The sequence below is a fragment of the Gallus gallus genome, chromosome 7 (genome assembly GCF_016699485.2).
Source record: "Gallus gallus isolate bGalGal1 chromosome 7, bGalGal1.mat.broiler.GRCg7b, whole genome shotgun sequence".
In the NCBI taxonomy this organism is placed as follows: domain Eukaryota; kingdom Metazoa; phylum Chordata; class Aves; order Galliformes; family Phasianidae; genus Gallus; species Gallus gallus.
Window position 1 is genome coordinate 11,773,025 of NC_052538.1, and position 17,771 is coordinate 11,790,795.

The 17,771-nt window shown below is 49.0% G+C and overlaps 1 protein-coding gene across 1 annotated transcript in view; it reads right to left on the reverse strand.

Annotated features, from left to right (window-relative positions):
* The window catches only part of CCNYL1 (cyclin Y like 1), a 36,035-nt gene extending 18,788 nt beyond the window's left edge, over window positions 1-17,247 (reverse strand). The window contains exon 1 of the mRNA XM_015289509.4: window positions 16,786-17,247. Coding sequence (XP_015144995.1) covers window positions 16,786-17,017 — 232 coding nt within the window. The 5' untranslated portion in view covers window positions 17,018-17,247. The remainder of the gene's footprint in view (window positions 1-16,785) is intronic.
* Between the last annotated feature and the right edge of the window lie 524 nt (window positions 17,248-17,771).

Sequence of the window (17,771 nt, forward strand, 5' to 3'; positions counted from 1 at the left end):
TAGCAAAATCTCTCTTTTGCCAAGATAAACAAGAATCTGGCATTTTCCTCTCAGAAGAAAGCCTGCAGACTCATTCCTACCACCACGCCTCTCTGAAGGAGCACACGGTGTCCGTCAGAACCAAGCCAGGGCAGGCAGCTGGATGCAGAACCTGGGCTCAGTACCAGGCAGAACCTCACTGAGACCTGAATTGACGGAAAAGGACACTGCAGGCCTTACTTTCCCTCTATGCTTTATGCATCCAGTTGGTCAGTAAATAATCTTTCTGGTCTTGTAAAGAGTTCAGTAAGTAACTTAAGGTGCCGCTAAGTATCAAAACATGGATCTAACACTTCTTTTGGAATCTCAAGTAAAACTCTGTGCAGATAATACATAGTCAGATTTTAAAAAAAAAGGCTTTAATCTTTCGCTGCAATAAACTAGTGGTAGCACTAGATGAGAATACAGTATTCCCTTAGTTTAAGGTAGGAGTGAACTACTGAAAACGTCATGATGAATTTTGATCTGCACTAGCATGACTTCTGCAAGCAGCTGTTTTTGCTGTTGTTTTTGCACACACTAACTTCTGTGAGTGCATTAGCAGAACCATCACTCTAACAGTAGGGTCCTGGAAGGAGCGAACTCTCGGCAATTTATGTTCTCATCTTCATGTGTGCTATTTACACCATGCTAACCATCAGAGCAAGCAAGCTCACAAGCCTGCACATCAGTGTTCCAAGGCAGTATGTCAGTGCTTTTCTAAGGGTGTGACAACTGCAAAGTTATCTAAGAATTGCCATCAACTTTTCATGAAAAAAAAAACAACTTAAGAGCTTTTTATGCACATGACAAGAGAGTTCTGGGTGAACAGCAGCCAAGTATGCACAAACCACCTTGGTGCTGGAAGCCTTAGTGACAGGAATGCTCTGTGCCGCTGCACCAAGCCACAGCACAGCCACAGCCCTCACAGGTCAGTGACAGAACGTAATTGTGAGAGAGCACGTATGCTCAAGAGTTCTCATTCCAAGTTCCCATTGGCACACAACATCAGTACCTAGGCCTGGATATTCTCCAGGTACTTGGCTTACATCACCAATGTTAGTCCAACAGCATTGTTCTGACATCAGTCCAGGATGCAGACCACCGTAACCTCAAATCTCTAATACACAAATACAGCAGCCAGCATCACAATGTGATGGAATGTGACAATTTTTCATGCGGGAATTTTCCCTCTCAAAAAAGGCCATTGCCAGCTATGAAAGAAAATCATCTTGAGCAGGCTTTAAAAGCTAGGGGGAGGTCAGATCTAGCCACCACAGGTTCGTGAAGGGCAGGTCCTGCTTGACCAACCATCATCTAGTGATCCGTGTGGTGGATGAGGGAAAGGCTGTTGATGTGGTCTACCTTGACTACAGCAAAGCCTTCGACACTGTCTCTCACAGTATTCTCTTGGAGAATCTGGCAGCCCGTGGCTTGGATAGGTACACTCTTTGCTAAGTAAAGAACTGGTTGGAGAGTCTGGCCTAGACAGTGGTGATGAACTGAATTAAATCCAGCTAGCGACCGGTCACAAGTGGTGCTCCCCAGGAGTTGGTACTGGGGTCTGTCCTCTTCAATATCTTTATTGATGACCTGGATGAGGGCACTGAGTAAGTTTGCAGATGACACCAAGTTGGCAGGAAGCACCGACCTGCCTGGGGGTAGCAAGGCCCTGCAGAGGGATCTGGACAGGCACTGGGCTGAAGCCAATGGGATGAGATTCAACAAAACCAAATGCCAGGTCCTGCACTTTGGCCATAACAACCCTAGGCAATGCTACAGGCTTGGGGCAGAGTGGCTGGAAGACCATGTAGAGGAAACAGACCTGCGGGTATTGGTTGATGCTTGGCTGAACATGAGCCAGCAGTGTGCCCAGGTGGCCAAGAAGGCCAATGGCATCCTGGCTAGTATCAGAAATAGTGTTGCCAGCAGGAGCAGGGCAATTGCACCTCTGTACTCAGCACTGGTGAGGCCACACCTCAAGCACTGTGTTCAATTTTGGGCCCCTCACTGCAAGAAAGCCATTGAGGCCCTGGAGCACATTCAGAGAAGGGCAACTAAGACGGTGAGGGATCTGGAGCACAGGTCTTACGAGGAGCAGCTGAGGGAGATGGGATTGTTCAGTCTGGAAAAGAGGAGGCTCGGGAAGACCTTATTGCTCTCTATAACTACCTGAAGGGAGGTTGTAGTGAGCTGGGGGTCAGCCTCTTCTCATGTGTAACTAGTGATATGACTAGAAGGAATGGCCTCAAGTTGCTCCAGGGAAGGTACAGGCTGGATGTTAGGAAAGACTACTTTTCTGAAGGAGAGGTCAGGCACTGGAATGGGCTGCCCAGAGAGATGGTGGAGTCACCGACCCTGGAGGTGTTCAAGGAACGTTGTGTTGAGGGACACAGTTTAGAGAGAACTATTGGTGACAGGTGGACAGTTGGAGTGGATAACCTTGTAGGTCTCTTCCAACTTTGGTGATTCTACGATTCTAACATAAAACCAGTGATTCTATTTCCACTTCACTGTGATCATTCATGGCACACAATGAGCAGATACAGGTATTTAATCATATAGTTAAAATGTTAAGAGGTCCAGAAGTCCTAGAACAGAATTTGCCTTACTGTTTATACCTGAAGTACCACTCGTACATATCTGGTTATCTGAAAAAAATCCAGCATATAATAAAATGTACCAGTGTGGCATGCTAACTACTATTTGTAATATCTCAACAAATAGCATAACCTGTTTAAAACTTGTCCGTAATGTACTAAGACCAATTTGGCAAAATCTTTTTAAAAAGACAATATAGAGACCAACTCTAGTTTCTCATGTCAACACCCTACTAAAAATAAATTAAAAAAAAAGGCCGACATAAATCGAAGAATTCACTGATGATGGTGAATTTCAAATAACTTTCTGGATTTCAGAAAGAGGTTATTCAGAAACGGAAATATTTTACTACTGTGTTCAGTTTTGGGCCCCCCACTACAAGAAAGATGTCAAGGCCTTGGAGTGTATCCAGGGAAGGGCAACAAAGCTGTGCTCCAGGCCTTCACAAGTCTGATGAGGATCGGCTGAGGGAACTGGGATTGTTCAGTCTGGAGGCTGAAGAGGAGGCTCAAGGGAGACCTTATCACTCTCTAGGACTCCCTGAAAGGAGGTTGTGGTAAAGTGGGGGTTGGCCTCTTCTGCCAGGCAACAGCAATAGGACGAGAGGGAACTGTCTCAAATTGTGCCAGGCGAGGCTCAGGCTGAGGATTAGGAAGAATTCCTTCTCAGAAAGAGCGGCGAGGCACTGGCACAGGCTACCCAGGGAGGTGGTGGAGTCGCTGTCTCTGGAGCTGTTCAAGAACTGTGGAGACATGGCACTGAAGGCCATGGTTAGTGGGCATGGGTGATCTTAGAGGACTTTAAAATCTTTATGATTCTATGAGAACACCAAATGACCGAAGTGTTGCCAACAGACAGAGCTAAAATTGCAAAATGCATAACTACAATACAGATCATTACTAGCAAGTCATGATGTTAACAGGGGAAATAATTTGCAATTTATTTACAGTTTCACTACCAGAAGAGCAGGCTAAGTCAGGAGGGAACAGACCTCAAGAGGTCTCTAGTTCAACCTCTTGCTCAAACAGGGTCAGATGCAAGGTGGACCAAGGCTGCTTGGGGCTTCACCCAGCTGAGTCCTAAGAACTTCCAATGGTTTTAAGGCTGCACAGCCACTCTGAGCAAACCTATTCCAATGCTCAACTACCCTCACAGGAAAAGGTGTTTCCTTATAACCAGTTGGAACTTCTTGTTTCAATTCATATCCTCCTGATGTCTCATCTCCCTGCCACACACCAGTGAAAAAAGCCTGGCTATGTCACCCCAGCATACCCTGTAGGTACTGACAAACTCCTATTAGACGTGCCTGAAAAATTTGGCTTTTTCTTCAGGCCAGCTCCCTCAGCTTCTCTTCATCAGTCACTTGTCCCAGGACTTGGAGAATGCTAGTGGACTGAACTCCCTCCAGTTTAGCAGCATCTCTCTCTTGTATTGGGGGCCCAAAGCTGTTTGTAGTTTCTAACACAGTCTGGATACAGTCTAATAATAGCTAAAAGAAGGGGACAATCACTTCTTTCAAACTACTCGCTGTCTCTGCTAACACGGGCCAGGATGCTGCTGGCCTCCTTTCTGCAGGGGCACACAGCTAGCTCAGGATCAGCGTGCCATCCACCAGCACCCAGCTCCTTCTCCACGGAGCTGCTCTCCTGCCAGCCAGTCCCCAGCTGTGCTGCTGCTAGTTCTGGCCTCCAGGGGCAGGATGTTAGGCCATATGATTAAAGGCTCATCCTCTGCCCCAGGGAGATGTGGAGAAGCCCAATAACACAATGAGAGCACATGGAGCACCCCAACCAGGCTACTCTCCTGGTTACCAAAGAGGATAGTCAGCCCGTTACCTGTTTATCAGAACACCCACAGGAGGGGGTCAACACTACTCAAACCACTGTACCCATTGATGGACATTGAAGTCTCCAGGACTCATTAAGGAACGATGTAGAAGAGCATTTGGGAACTGTACAAGATCTATGTTGTATTTAAGGGGAAGACCAAAAGCTGGGAAAAGGAGGGAGCAAAGTAGACTGAGGAGGAACAAGCACGAGGGAATAAAAGGGTCAGACACTTGTAAACAGGTTGCTGGTCAGCATGCTTGTCTGGCCGGGCCTGGAGACAATCACTGCAGCCTGTTCTGTCTGTGCAGGTCTGAGCACCAGCACTTGGAGCTCCGTGTCCTGGTGTCAGTAACTGGGGGGGTACCCGACAGACTGTATGCCTGAGACCTGCAGCGTCCCATATTGCATACATGCATCTGAAAAAGTAACAGGCTTTCAGCTAACAAGCTTTCACTCTGATCAGTCACAGTGGGGAACAGGATGAGGTGGCTGATGCTGTTATGCCTGTATGTTGTGTTTTCTGTCTGCATTGACCCCTATGCCAGCTGTGTAATTGTGCATATGAGTGCCTTTTGGGAAAACACGTACAGACCTACAGCTGCAGAAGCTTCCCCTCTACTGGGCTGCTGAATGTAGTAGCTCCTAACACATGATTTTGCATTTCTCTCTGCAGAATTCCACAGGATTCCTGCTGGCCCAGCCCTCCTGCTACGCCCCTCCAAATAAGCAGCTTCCAGCATATTGACTGTTGCCCAGTAGGGCATCACCTGGGATTTAAGTACCCTCCACTGCCTCCTCCGGCTCACTGATCAATGTCTAACAGGAATTTTTTTCATTTCTTGGGAAGAGGCAGTAACAGGCAAATAACGCCCATCCTCCTTCACCCCACACTAAAGTACACTGTTACCACCTTGATTTCCCTGGGATTTTGACTTGAAGTGACACTTCTTAATAAAGCTTTCTTCTTGTGCTTTCCCTGTATCCATCCTTTGTAAGATGTTAGAAATCAGGTCTAATGCAAAAAGCACAAGAAAAACACATAGAAACATGAGCAACTTTCACCCTGCACAAGGAAAATATTCTGCCGGGCACAAGATGCTTTCTGTTGGACAAAGACAGGTGTTCCAGCACCCATAACATGTGAAGTCTGCAACATCACACAACCAGGTAAGGTACAGCAGCAATGAACCCTGAAGCACACCAAGCACACCAGCCTGTAACCAGGCTTCTTACCCCAGAATACTGCAGCATTAACAGAAGCAGCACAGCTGATCTGTCTTGCAGGAGACAGAAATGAAAGAAAGATGTATTTTGTAGACTTCCTTCCTGCAGCTTTCCCTTCCATAGCAGCCTGAGAATTTTAGCCCTCCTGTCTGTACTGTTCTCTCTGGACAATGCTTTTCCCCGAGCAATGGAGAAGTAGTCACGTGGTTTGCTCTTTCCAAAGTGCCAGTTTTGCTCATGAAATACCAAAAAGGAATAGCAATACAATTGATGAAGGATGCATAGACAAGAGGCAAACAATAATATGAGAATAGGCAAAATACAACGGGAAATGCAGCAAAAGAAAGGCCATACAAAGAGATTATCATCTGCAACAAATGTGACTCACAACAAAGTATAGCTCCTAATACATTATCACAGCAGAAGTCCAAAACCAAGATATTTAGTATGAAAAATAAGGACAAGTCTTGTTTAGGAGCAAAAGGCGTATGACAGAACACTCAGGCCTCACAGGTAAGTCAGTGAAAAAAGAACTGGAAGTACGGTATGCTGCCAGATGAACAGAAGTAATGGGAATTAAAGCATGCAGAACAGGAATGAGAGAAGTGACAGAAGGAACAGGGTGATAACAATAATAATAAAAAGAAAAAACTCCAAAACATTGTAGTGGCTACCAATTCAGTCAGAGTAAACCCACATTTTCTATCAGAACCTGACACTTGGTGATAGAGAGGTGAGAAGGGAAGATCCCCAGCAGAATGTCTGTGGGAGCAGCACAGCACTGCCATGCTGCAATGGCCCTCCACCCCTCTGAGAACTGTATACCAGAACAGCCTTCCCCTCTATTTCTCCACGTCCCTCAGTGCCATCTACTCACAGGTGCTATCAACCTTGTCAGATGAATCCTAGAGAAGCCAGGGCTCACTTCCCCCTCTCACCATTCCCCTTCCAAAGAAAGTGCTGCAGTTCTCTTGCCCCCCAGGCAACCCCAGTTGCCTCTGCTGCACACTGGTAAGGACACACGGCCCCCACTGAGCAGATCATGCTTGTAAAAGCAAACCTCTGCTCCCAGCTCAAGTTCTCATTTCCTATCCTTGACATGGAATTGGCATTGAAGAGTACTTTTACTCATCAAAGTCATACAAGAACACATGTGGGTTTGAGCAACTCATAATGTTAGCTCACTATTGTTTTATACACCCTCCCAGGGGACCTCTACCTAGGGAGAGCACCCTTTACACACTGCTGTGTTATTTGCTGTCGCCTGAAGAACGCTGACAGTCAAAGAGGTTGCTGTTACTAAGCAAATTGGAATACATAGAGGACTAGATCTGTTGTGCAACAAAATCCCATTAAGCACAACCAGTTCTCAGACAGGACTCTATTTTAAGGGAAATTCTTGGTGAGGACATAACCTTAACCAATACCTTCCTATGCATAGCTCCTTTAAAAACACCTCTAACTCCCTAAAGCCCAAAGGAAACCAACTATTTATTTAAAGCAGAGGAAAACTTCTGTTCCTCTTTATTTAAGGGAGGAAAACTACTCAACACTAGAAGTAGATACTGGAACAAGAAGGAAAACAGTAACTCACAAGTTAAATCTTGCAAGTAGCTAACGTTCTGTTAGAAATGTGTTGCCAGACAGCACCCAATGTAGGACCATTTAAATAGACAAGGAGAAAGAATCAGTTCCATGCTGCCCACTCTTCATTGCCCATACAGACCTTTACATGCATTGCAATTCACTGCCATGGGAACATACAGCAGAACTCCACAGCTCTCACTTTTTCACAGTCAGAATAAAAGCTTCGTATTACACACTGAGTGAGACGAATGCAATTTTACACTCCTAGATCCACACTGTTAACTGTAACTATGTAGGTAGCTCCAAAAGTAATGCCTCATTTATTTCCATGGAATTGACAACAGATACAAAGAGCACAACAACACTGTTTGATGGAGCAAATTTTCAGCCACAAAACACTCTTTCTCAACTTTGCCACCACCATCAGCCAATTTGCATGGATGAGCTGATTGAGATGCTCTTCATTTCATGGCATGACAGCTATGCACCACCATCCAGAACATGGCCTGGCCTTCACATTCCTGTCCCCACTGCTGAAACACACCGCCCACCCCTCACTGTGCTCACATCTACTGTTTGGTCTCCATAAACATCCAGAAAGCATTGATAAATGCCAGTAGGTGCCATTTTTTTCCACATGGAGGACACATGGAGGAGTGACACACCTTTGCTTCATCTGTGCTTCCATTTCAGATGCCATTTTGTCAGACTGCCCCTCTGCAGACACCTGCCACACACAGCCACATGTAATGGGATACTGGTGGGAAGGTTCATCCTCCACTGCCATGCCACCAACATCTACCTCTGATGTCATTGGCCAAAATAATAAAATAGGAGGCAACACATTCGGAGCAGCTGTTGTATAAGGTGAGCTTTTCCTCTAGCTACACTTTGCATGCACACCGCCTTACTTCTCACAAGACATGGCTGAAAAAGAAAAACAAGTGAGTATCAGAAATTCCAACCTCTCCACATGTCTAGAGGCAACACAGTACGACACACTGTGCTGAGCCTCACACCAGTCCGCTGGGTGGTATATGTATTTTTCTCTCTTCCAGATGCTAACAAAGATGTGTTAATGCAAGCTTCACCTGAAGCTCTTATTACAGTTAACAGGGCTTCATCACGTTTTTTGTGCCATCTTAGGCACAAACTCAAGCACAGTCACCCTTTACTGTGGCTGTAGGAATCTCAGTTTACCTGCACTTTGTTCAGTAAGAGAAAACAACAGCTACCTGCTTACAAACCATGCCCAGCAGTTTTGGAGAAAAGCCTTTTTTGGCTTTGAGAGAAGCTCTCATTCAGCAATTTATTACCTAAGTCTGACCGATGACAAGCCGGCGTTATTTTTCACAGTGGAAGGAGAAAAAAACCCCCACATTTGATCACTAATGACTGAAGGCTCTTTCAGAACTCCAGACACAAGCAAGAGCTGTGCTACAGACACACAGCTCATCAGATGCTGTGCAATGCTATCAGGAGTTTTGTATGCACTGTCAAGGTAACCCTGACACCTGCATTACCCACCCGTGGAACCTTCAGTTTTAGTCATCTGGCTTTACTGCGCATTTAAATGAATACTGCTGAGCTATTTAAGCACAGCTGCATCTTCTTTTATTCCCCAAAGTGGAAAACATGATTTTCATAGTGGAATACAAGCGTACATTTTAACTCTAATTGTAAGAAAGACTAAACAAATAGATTTAGAAATCTCAACATTAACTTGCTGGCAAAGGCCTATAGATCCCAGGTCTTAATGCTTGGTAGTGGCTTCTTCCTGCCTTGTGCCTCAATGAGTAACACCCTCCTTTTTCCTAATGCAGAAGAAACGCTGTTAGAAGCCCTAATTTAATATGTGGTGTGAACTGGGGAGGGACAGTCTCCTTGCTGTTGGTTACCTCACACAGTTCCCCTGTTATTTTATCAGTAAGACCCCCCCATACTGGGGGTCGCAAAAACTTCTGCCGCTCCACATCTACCCCGGCAGGCAGGAGGAAAAAGAGCAAGTCTCCTAAAGAAAAAAAGCCAAAAGATGTGAGGGTCCTACAGGTAAGTTACACAGAACACAGTAATTAAAAAATGAAAATGAATTCAGCTTCCTTAACTCTAAGTTTCATCAAAACTCTCAGGTGAGCTGTGTACCTCCTTTCAGTGTTCCCTATTTTATGGAAAGCTCTCGGTTATAACAGCTGCTATATTGGAAGCCTGAAGAAATACACCTACCAAAAAGCAAATCAGTGTCCCTCAGATATGTTCTGTATCAATTATTCTTAAAAACCCAGAGCTTACTTAAACCTGCAGCAACCTATAACACTTGGTGGAAAAAGAAATGGATAGAAGTTTCCTGAGCTGTTAGCAGTACCCACCCAGAAGAACCAATTCCCAAATGCATAGGGCCCTTCCAGCAGTATTTATGAAGGACTTCTTAATCCCAACATTGCCGCTGTGTGCACTTTTCAGGTCACTTCATAAGGCTGTACCATTGGGCACGCTAAGACAACAAGATGGAAGGTGTTTCTGGCTTGCAGATGGGTCAATTCTTTCACATTTGATAAGGCTTCTACTTGTAAGCACTACTGTGTGGGAACTGTTGAGTCACGGCCTGAACCTGGGCACGTGGGGAAAGGACCCAGTCAGCCCTGGGAGCACAGGTGGAGGCAGTTCAGTGTGTGACTGGGAGGGGTGGGCTCCACCCCTCTTGGACCTCATTTAAGGGCTGACTGCCACTGAGGAAGGATTCCTTGTTAGAGATCTCTTCTCTGTGGAGTTTCTTCTGTGAGCCTACACCCTTGGAGACAGGTGAGCATTTCTCTTCTTTCTTTTGTAACACCTTCCCATTGCACAGGTCCCTCTGCCCTTACAACTACAAACACCTTTGTAAATAGTTCCTAGTCCCCAGAAGAAGAAAGATAGCAAGAGCTCTTGGGAAAGAAGAGCAAGTGTAAGTTACATTAAAAAGACCTCGGTGGGAATAACAGAACAGGAGTGAAAGTGTCTATTGGTTTTCATCCCAAATTCCATATGTATCTAAATAGAGAGCTGAATGCTCCCACAGGAAAAAGGTGATTCCTTGCCTTAACTTTTTTCCCCTCTCTTGCTAAGATTGTAACCAGCATTAAAAAGCAGCAACAATCACTATAGCCGCATGCTTATATAAGGGGACAGACAGAATTTAAGCCTTCTTCAGGAAAACTTATGGACAAGTTAGTGAAATGATATCACAGATGAACAGATGTTGGAATAGACTGATTATCTCCAACACTGTTTAGAAAGTGTGGCATGCACACAACTGACAGTTTGCCCCTTCAGCATACAGCAGCTTCTGGAGAGCCACAGGTTACTAATAAGAGAGAAAGGTAAGTTTACTGGTGCTTGAAGAGTTAAGCTAGGTGCTAGACTGACCTGTTAAAGCAAAAATCACTGCACGCTCTATTAATACCCCCCCCCTACAGACCCTTACATTTGTTTTGGGTTTTTTTGTTGTAGGAGCTTGTAGAAGTCACGTGATCACCAGCACTCCTTGTGGGACTTGGGACTTCAACTTGATATATGTTGGAAATATAACACAGTGCAGAGGAAGCAGTCCCAGAGGTTTCTAGAGTGTGTGGAAGATTGCTTCCTTGCACAGCTGGTATGAGAGCCTACTGGGGTGGTGCCCTGCTGGACCTGCTCCTCACTAACAGTGAGGGACTGGTGGGAGATGTGAAGGCTGGGGACTGTCTTGGGCAGAGCAACCGTGAAATTGCAGGATTCTCTATTCTTGGAGATGTCAGAAGGGTGACCAGCAAGACTGCTATCTTGAACTTCCAGAGGGGTGAACTTTGACCTGTTCAGGATGCTTGTAGCATGGGTCCCTTGGGAGTTGCTCCTTAAAGGTAATGGGGTCCAGGAAGCCTGGATGCTCCTCAAGATGGAGATCTTAAAGGCACAAGAACAGGCTGTCCCTGAATGCCATAAGGTGAGCCATAGGGGAAGAAGACCGGTGTGGATGAACTGGGAACTACCGTTGAGACCCCAGAAGAAAAGGAGAGTCTATGTCCTCTGGAAGAAGGGACAGGCGACTTGGGGAGATTACAAGGAAGTTGCTAAGGTATGCAGGGAAGAAGTTAAGAAGGCAAAAGCCTGACTTGAACTCAGATTGCCCACTGCGGTAAAAGAGAACATGAAATCCTTTTACAAATGATATCAATGGTAAGAGAAGAACCAAGGAGTATTTCCATTCTTTAATTGATGCAGTGGGGAATGTGACCACTGAGGATAAGGAGAAGGCTGAGATCCTCAATGCTTTCTTTACATCTGCCTTTAATAATCAGATCAGTTATCCTCAGGGCACTTTATGCCCTGATCTGGAAGTCTGGGATGGTACACAGAATACACCCACAGCGATTCAGGTGGAGACAGAGAACTGCTCCTCCATCTGGACTGCCACAAGTCCATGGGACTGGATGGGTACTGAGGGAGCTGGTGGGGGTGATTGCTGAGCTGCTCTTGGCCATCTACCAGTGCTCCTGGTTATCTGGAGAGGTCCGAGAGGACTGGAGGCTTGTTGATGTGACTCCCATCTACGAGAAGGTCCATAAGGAGGATCTGGGGAACTACAGGCCTGTCAGCCTGACCTTGCTACCAGGGAAAGCTATGGAGCAAATAATCTTGGGTGAGATCACACAGCATGTGTGTGGTGTCCAGGGGATCAGGCCCAGCCAGCATGGGTTCATGAAAGGCAGGTTGGGCTTGAACAACTTCATCTCCTATGACTGGATGACCAGACTGGTAGATGAGGGAAAGAATGTTGATGTAATTTACCTAAACTTCAGTAAAGTCTTTGGCACGGTCTCTCACAGTATTCTCCTGGGGAAACTGGCTGCTTGCGGCCTGGATGGGTATACCCTTCTTTGGGTAAGGAACTGGCTGGAGGGCTGTGCCCAATGGGTAGTGGTTAATGGAGTTGAGTCCAGCTGGTGACCTGTTACAAGTGGTGTCCCCCAGGGCTTGGTACTGGGGCCCATCTTGTTTAATATCTTTATTGATGACCTAGATGAAGAGATTGAGTGTACCCTCAGTAAGTTTGCAGATGACACAATGTTGAGAGGTGGTGTCAATCTGCCTGGGGGTAGGGAAGCCCTTCAGAGGGATCTAGATAAGCTAGATTGCTGGGCTGACGTGAATGGGATGAGGTTCAACAAGGCCAAGGGCCGGGTCCTGCACTTTGGCCACAATAATCCCATGCAGTGCTACAGGCTTGGGGATGAGTGGCTGGACAACTGTGAGGATGAAAGTGACCTGGAGGTGTTGGTTGATGCTTGGCTGAACATGAACTGACAGTGTGCCCAGGTGCCCAAGAGGACCAATAGCATCCTGGCCCGCATTAGAAATAGCGTGGCCAGCAGGAGCAGGGAGATGATCATCCCCCTGTACTCAGCACTGGTGAGGCTGCACCTTCAGTACTGTGTTCAGTTTTGGGCCCCTCACTACAAGAAAGACATTGAGTCTCTGGAACGTGTCCGGAGAAGGGCAACAAAACTGGTGAGGGGTCTGAAGCACAGGCCTTATGAGGAGTGGCTGAGGGAGCTGAGATTGTTCAGTCTGGAGGAGGCTCAGGGGAGACCTCATTGCGCTCTACAACTTCCTGAAGGGAGGTTGTGAGGAGGAGGGCTTTGGCCTCTTATCTCAGGCCACAAACAGGACCCAAGGAAATGGCGGTAAGCTGTACCAGAGGTTTAGATTAGACATAAGGAAAAACTTTTTCTCTCAGAGTGGTCAGGCACTGGAATGGCTGCCCAGGGAGGTGGTGGAGTTGCCATCCCTGGCAATGTTCAAGAGGCATCTGGATGAGGAGCTACGAGATACGGTTTAGTGTCTTGTGGTAGCATGGGCAGTGGGAGGATGGTTGGACTAGATGATCTTGTAGGTCCTTTCCAGCCTTGTGATTCTATGATTTCCCATCAAACCCCTGTGTGATTACCATACCCCTCTGAACACCTCTGCTGGTCCTTATTTGCATTACCCCCTCATTCTCCACCTCCCAGTCCTCTGGGGGAGGTACCATGTGATGCTGTCCCATCAGACCAGCAGGTCAGCAATTCTCTGCTTGGCTCTGGTGCATCAAGCAAGCACCACTGAAGTCACTGTACTTAGCAAGCAGCAGGGGTGGACAGAGATCATATTTTCGAGAGCAAATGAGAAGACTGCCAGCAAGGCAGCCTTCTGGTTTCTTCAAAGAATCTATGAAAAACTAGACCTATGTATAACATGGGGAATCTGGCAAGCAAGTATCAACTGCAAGAAGTTGTCACTCACTTGGTGGAAGCAGTAATCAACACAAACTAACCCAAATGGAACATCAACATCAAAGAGCTGCTGCTTCTGAAACTGGAGACAAAAGCCTTCTGGTCAATCCCAGCTGCACACAGAAGCAATGATCACGATGCACAGCTGAGCAGCCAACGAGCAGCTCTAGGCTCACTTCAGCTTCTGCTATTCAACATTAACAGAAGACAAAAACCTACTGAGAAGCTTTCAGTTCTCAAAGTTGTGTTTGTTCCACTTACTTAACATAACCTCTGCTTTGAACATCAAACTGTAAATGCAGGCTTACTGCTCAACCAGAAAGGCTGTGCACAGAACAGGTTATGTACCTCAGGATCTCTAATAACATTTAAATAAATCCTTCAGACTCTCAGCAGTAAAGCCAACTACCTCTTCCCATTTGCACCATCTGCTTTTGAAACATTACATTTTCAGTTTCTCAGTATACTTTATCTCCCTCCCACTTAACCTTCCTTTTTTTGCCTTAAATAAACACTTGCCTTGTAACATCCCTGTTTCAAGAAAGTACAAGATTTTCTGGTTTAACTTGGATTTGCCATGTGCAATCCAGGCAGCTGTGACCAGAAGCCTTCTGGAGCCAGCTGACAGTCATCACCTGTACTTCACCCCCTGGGGAGTACTTCAGGTGCTGTTTCCAACTTTTCCATAGCAACTACTTTTCAGATTAATTTAGGTTAAATAAATCTTACCTTAGAATTTGAAATATATGGCGGTGTTAATATCTACTGAGAACTAAGCCACAAAACTTACTGTTTTAATTCCTGACCCGAGCACACAATTAACTGCACTGCTTTAAGTGCTACTTCACTAAAGAAATTTGTTTCATACTTACATTCCAGATAACAGTGGCAGTTGGTATGTTTGTAGCAATAAGACACAACTTAAGTTCTTAGATCTATGCACTGTATGTCATGCAATGTATTTGTCCTTTTCTACCCCCAAAATCAAATCAATGTTCAGAAGCTAGAAGCTATGAAATACAGTGCCTGCTAAGCAGTATGCTGGAGAAGCATCACAAAGTATCTCAACAGCCCCCACATAAGAGCCCAGACCTATAAGGACCACACTGCACTTGCTAGAATATATATAAAAGATGCAATGCCCAGCTGGTAGCTTCTGTGTTCCTGACAGAACCAAAACATTCCATTTGAGCAAAACAAGTAGAAAAGGATTATGACTTAGGAACAACAAACTTTAAGGACAGAGATGTAAGGAATGGAGTGTTTCTGCAGCACCTGGAGGCAAGCTGCCTGCTACATGGAGCTGTGCTCTTAGAGACTCCTAGAATGGCACAGGGTGAAACAGAAAGAGTCAAGATGATGCTGACTTTTTCCCCCCCTGTAACTTCTTGCTTGTCTTCAAAGTACTCAAGAAAAGGCCAGCTAAGTGTTCCAAGGCTTCTCTTATTGAAGAAACTAGCAACTTAGCTAACCTATCATATTACGCATAAAAATTATACAATATTAATGCCTAAAAGTGAACCCATGAACGACCCGCCACTCTAGCACTAAAACGAACAGGCAGGGTTTGGTATGCTGACAGCTTTCACATCCCAGAGCTAACAGGGACAAGCACATGTTCCCACTATGTGTAAGCACTGCATTTACAGATCAAACATTTTTGTACAAAGTCTTATATAGACAGCAGTATCGCTGACAAACTTACATCTGCTCTGCAACGCGATTTCAGACTCTCCAGAAGTAATGTTTCACATCAAGAGGTTGACCACTTCAATTTTATCCAGTTAGCACTTCGTAATGCTCAAAGAATTCACCATACAGAGCTGTATTGTCATAAAGCTGTCAAACTTTGATACTTTCCGCAGCCCTAAATAGCTCTATCTATAGAAAGCTGCAGACAAGTAGCATTCACCAGCTGCAAGTTCCATCGTGCAGGGCACACCACGCACTGGTCATCTTTGAAGCCATCTCACACCCAAACCATCCAAGCTGAGCCAGTCTGGGGCTTAGCTCCAGCCTCAACATCAAACCTTCCACCGCCACAGAAGTACGGTTTGAGACAGGCGGTCATTACCTCATGCTTGGGCTATACCCTTTCATTCAAAGAAAAGATCAGTACTTCCCTACTTTGAGGAAATTCTGATGTCTGGATGACTTCAAAGTTCAGACCATTTAGGCCTGCCGACACGATCACATAGTCGGGGTTCAACCAGAAATAACCCCTACTCCTTAGCAGATTCATTTAGCCTAGGCATTTCTGCTCGACTCGTTAGCATTGTTAGTTTAGTTCCTTCTTGCTTAATGAGTGCAGGAGAGTTCTGACATTTCTGCAACACCTTTCTGCAGGAATAAAATCTTATTTCTCCTGACGGGCAAATACAATTTCTCCTGCAGTGCTGCACAGCTCTCAGAGATGAGGGAGCTGCCTACTCTGCTGCACTTCGCTCACAGCTGCAGCGCAGCGCTGTGCAGATTCGGGCACAAGCGGTAACTCTGCTCCTCAGACTCACTCACAGCTTCTCTCCAGTCACCAAAAATCTGTTCGTGCCCTCACGACACGCTTAGAGGGACGGCGGTAACTGTCACTGTGCCCACCTAAGGATGTCAGACAGCAGTTTTCTCGCACTCGTTTCTCGTAGACGTGGTTACGCTCAGCGCAGCGCTGAATTAAGCGAAGTTCGAACAGCAGAGCGGTGACCCCGCGCCACTGCAGCACCGACAGCCGCCGGCAGCAGACGGCGCAGCCCCACCTGTTGTGCGCCGGGCACGCCTGGGAGCCGAGGGCCGGGCCGCCCCGCGCCGCGAGGAACCGCGCGGAGGCACGGGCTCACGGAGGGCCGCACGAAGGGGCGCCGTGAGGCACACGGCCCTCGCCGAGCGCCCGCACGCCGGGCTATAAATTACCGCGTCCAGCGGTGATGTCACGGCCCTCGGCCTCCGCAACGCCCCGCCGCCCGTTCCCACACGCCCTCCCTTCCTCCCGCCCCGCAGCGATGGAAGGGCCGCCCGGGCGCTGCCCGCCGCACGGCGCCGCTCGGCACGCCGCTACCGCTGCCGCGCCCGGCCCGGAGCCGCCCCCGCCCTCCGGGGCCTCCGGGACCCCGCGGCGCCGCACCGACCCGCGGCCGCCCGCTCCGCTCGGGGCACGGCGCCGCCGGGACAAAGGGGCGCGAAGGGCGGGACGGCGCCCCTCCGCCCCGCTCCGCGCCGCCCGGCCAGCCCCGCCGCCCGCCGCTCACCATCCGGGAACTCGCGGTCGCTGATGTGCTGGAGGTGCGGGCCGCCGCCGCCGGGCTCCGAGTCCCCCGAGTCGGCCTCCGCCGAGCCCGAGCCGCCGCCGCTCGCCGCCGCCTGGTACGCGTCCGCCCAGCGCTCGGGCCCCGCCGCCGCCCCGCCGCCGCCGCCGCCGCGGGCCCGGCCGAGCTTGGGGCTGGCGTCCGGCGACACGCAGCAGGTGACGGTGTTGCCCATGGAGCTCGGCGCTCCCCCGCCGGGCCCCGGCTACGCGGCCGCCGGGTGGGGCGGGGGAGGGGGCGCGGAGGCACCGGGCTGAGGGAGGGAGGCGGGCGGGCGTCAGCGCTCAGCGCCGCATCACCGTCGCCTCCGCCCCGGCGAGGCGCGGCCCACGCCCGCCCCAACGGCCGCAGCGCGAGCCGCCGCCTCCTGCGCGCGGCGACCGACGGCCCTGGCGGAGCGGCCACCTTCCCCCGGGCCGGGGGAGGGGGAGAGGCGCGGCCCCGCCTCGCCGCCGGCCAATCGCCCGCCGCCGCCCCGCCGCGTGACGCCGCTCCGCCAACGGCCGCCGCCGTCGTCACGCGCCGCCGCCGCGCTCCGTCCCCCGCCCTCCCCGGGTGCACGCGCGCGCGCAGCACCGCCCCTCGCGCCTCCCCCGGCTCGCGCCCCGCCTTCGGGCCCGCCCGCGGGGGTGCGGGGCTCGGGGCGCGCGGCCGGCACGTGCCGGGGGCGGCGGCGCGAGGGGGGCACCGCTCGGCGGCCGGGTGCGGGCCGGGCCGCGGCTCCTACCGCTCGCGAGCCGCCGCTCCCAGCGCCGGCCCAGGCGAGGATCCGTGGCTCGCGGAGAGCGGCCTTCCTCTGCGCTCCGAGCCTCTTGGCCGTGTGGCGGCCCTCGCGCAGAGCTGGCGCATCAGAAGAGCGCGAGACCCGCCGCCGGGTGCTCTGTGCGGCGGCGACGGCGCTGGGCGCACGGGGTTGCGCTGGGTGGAGG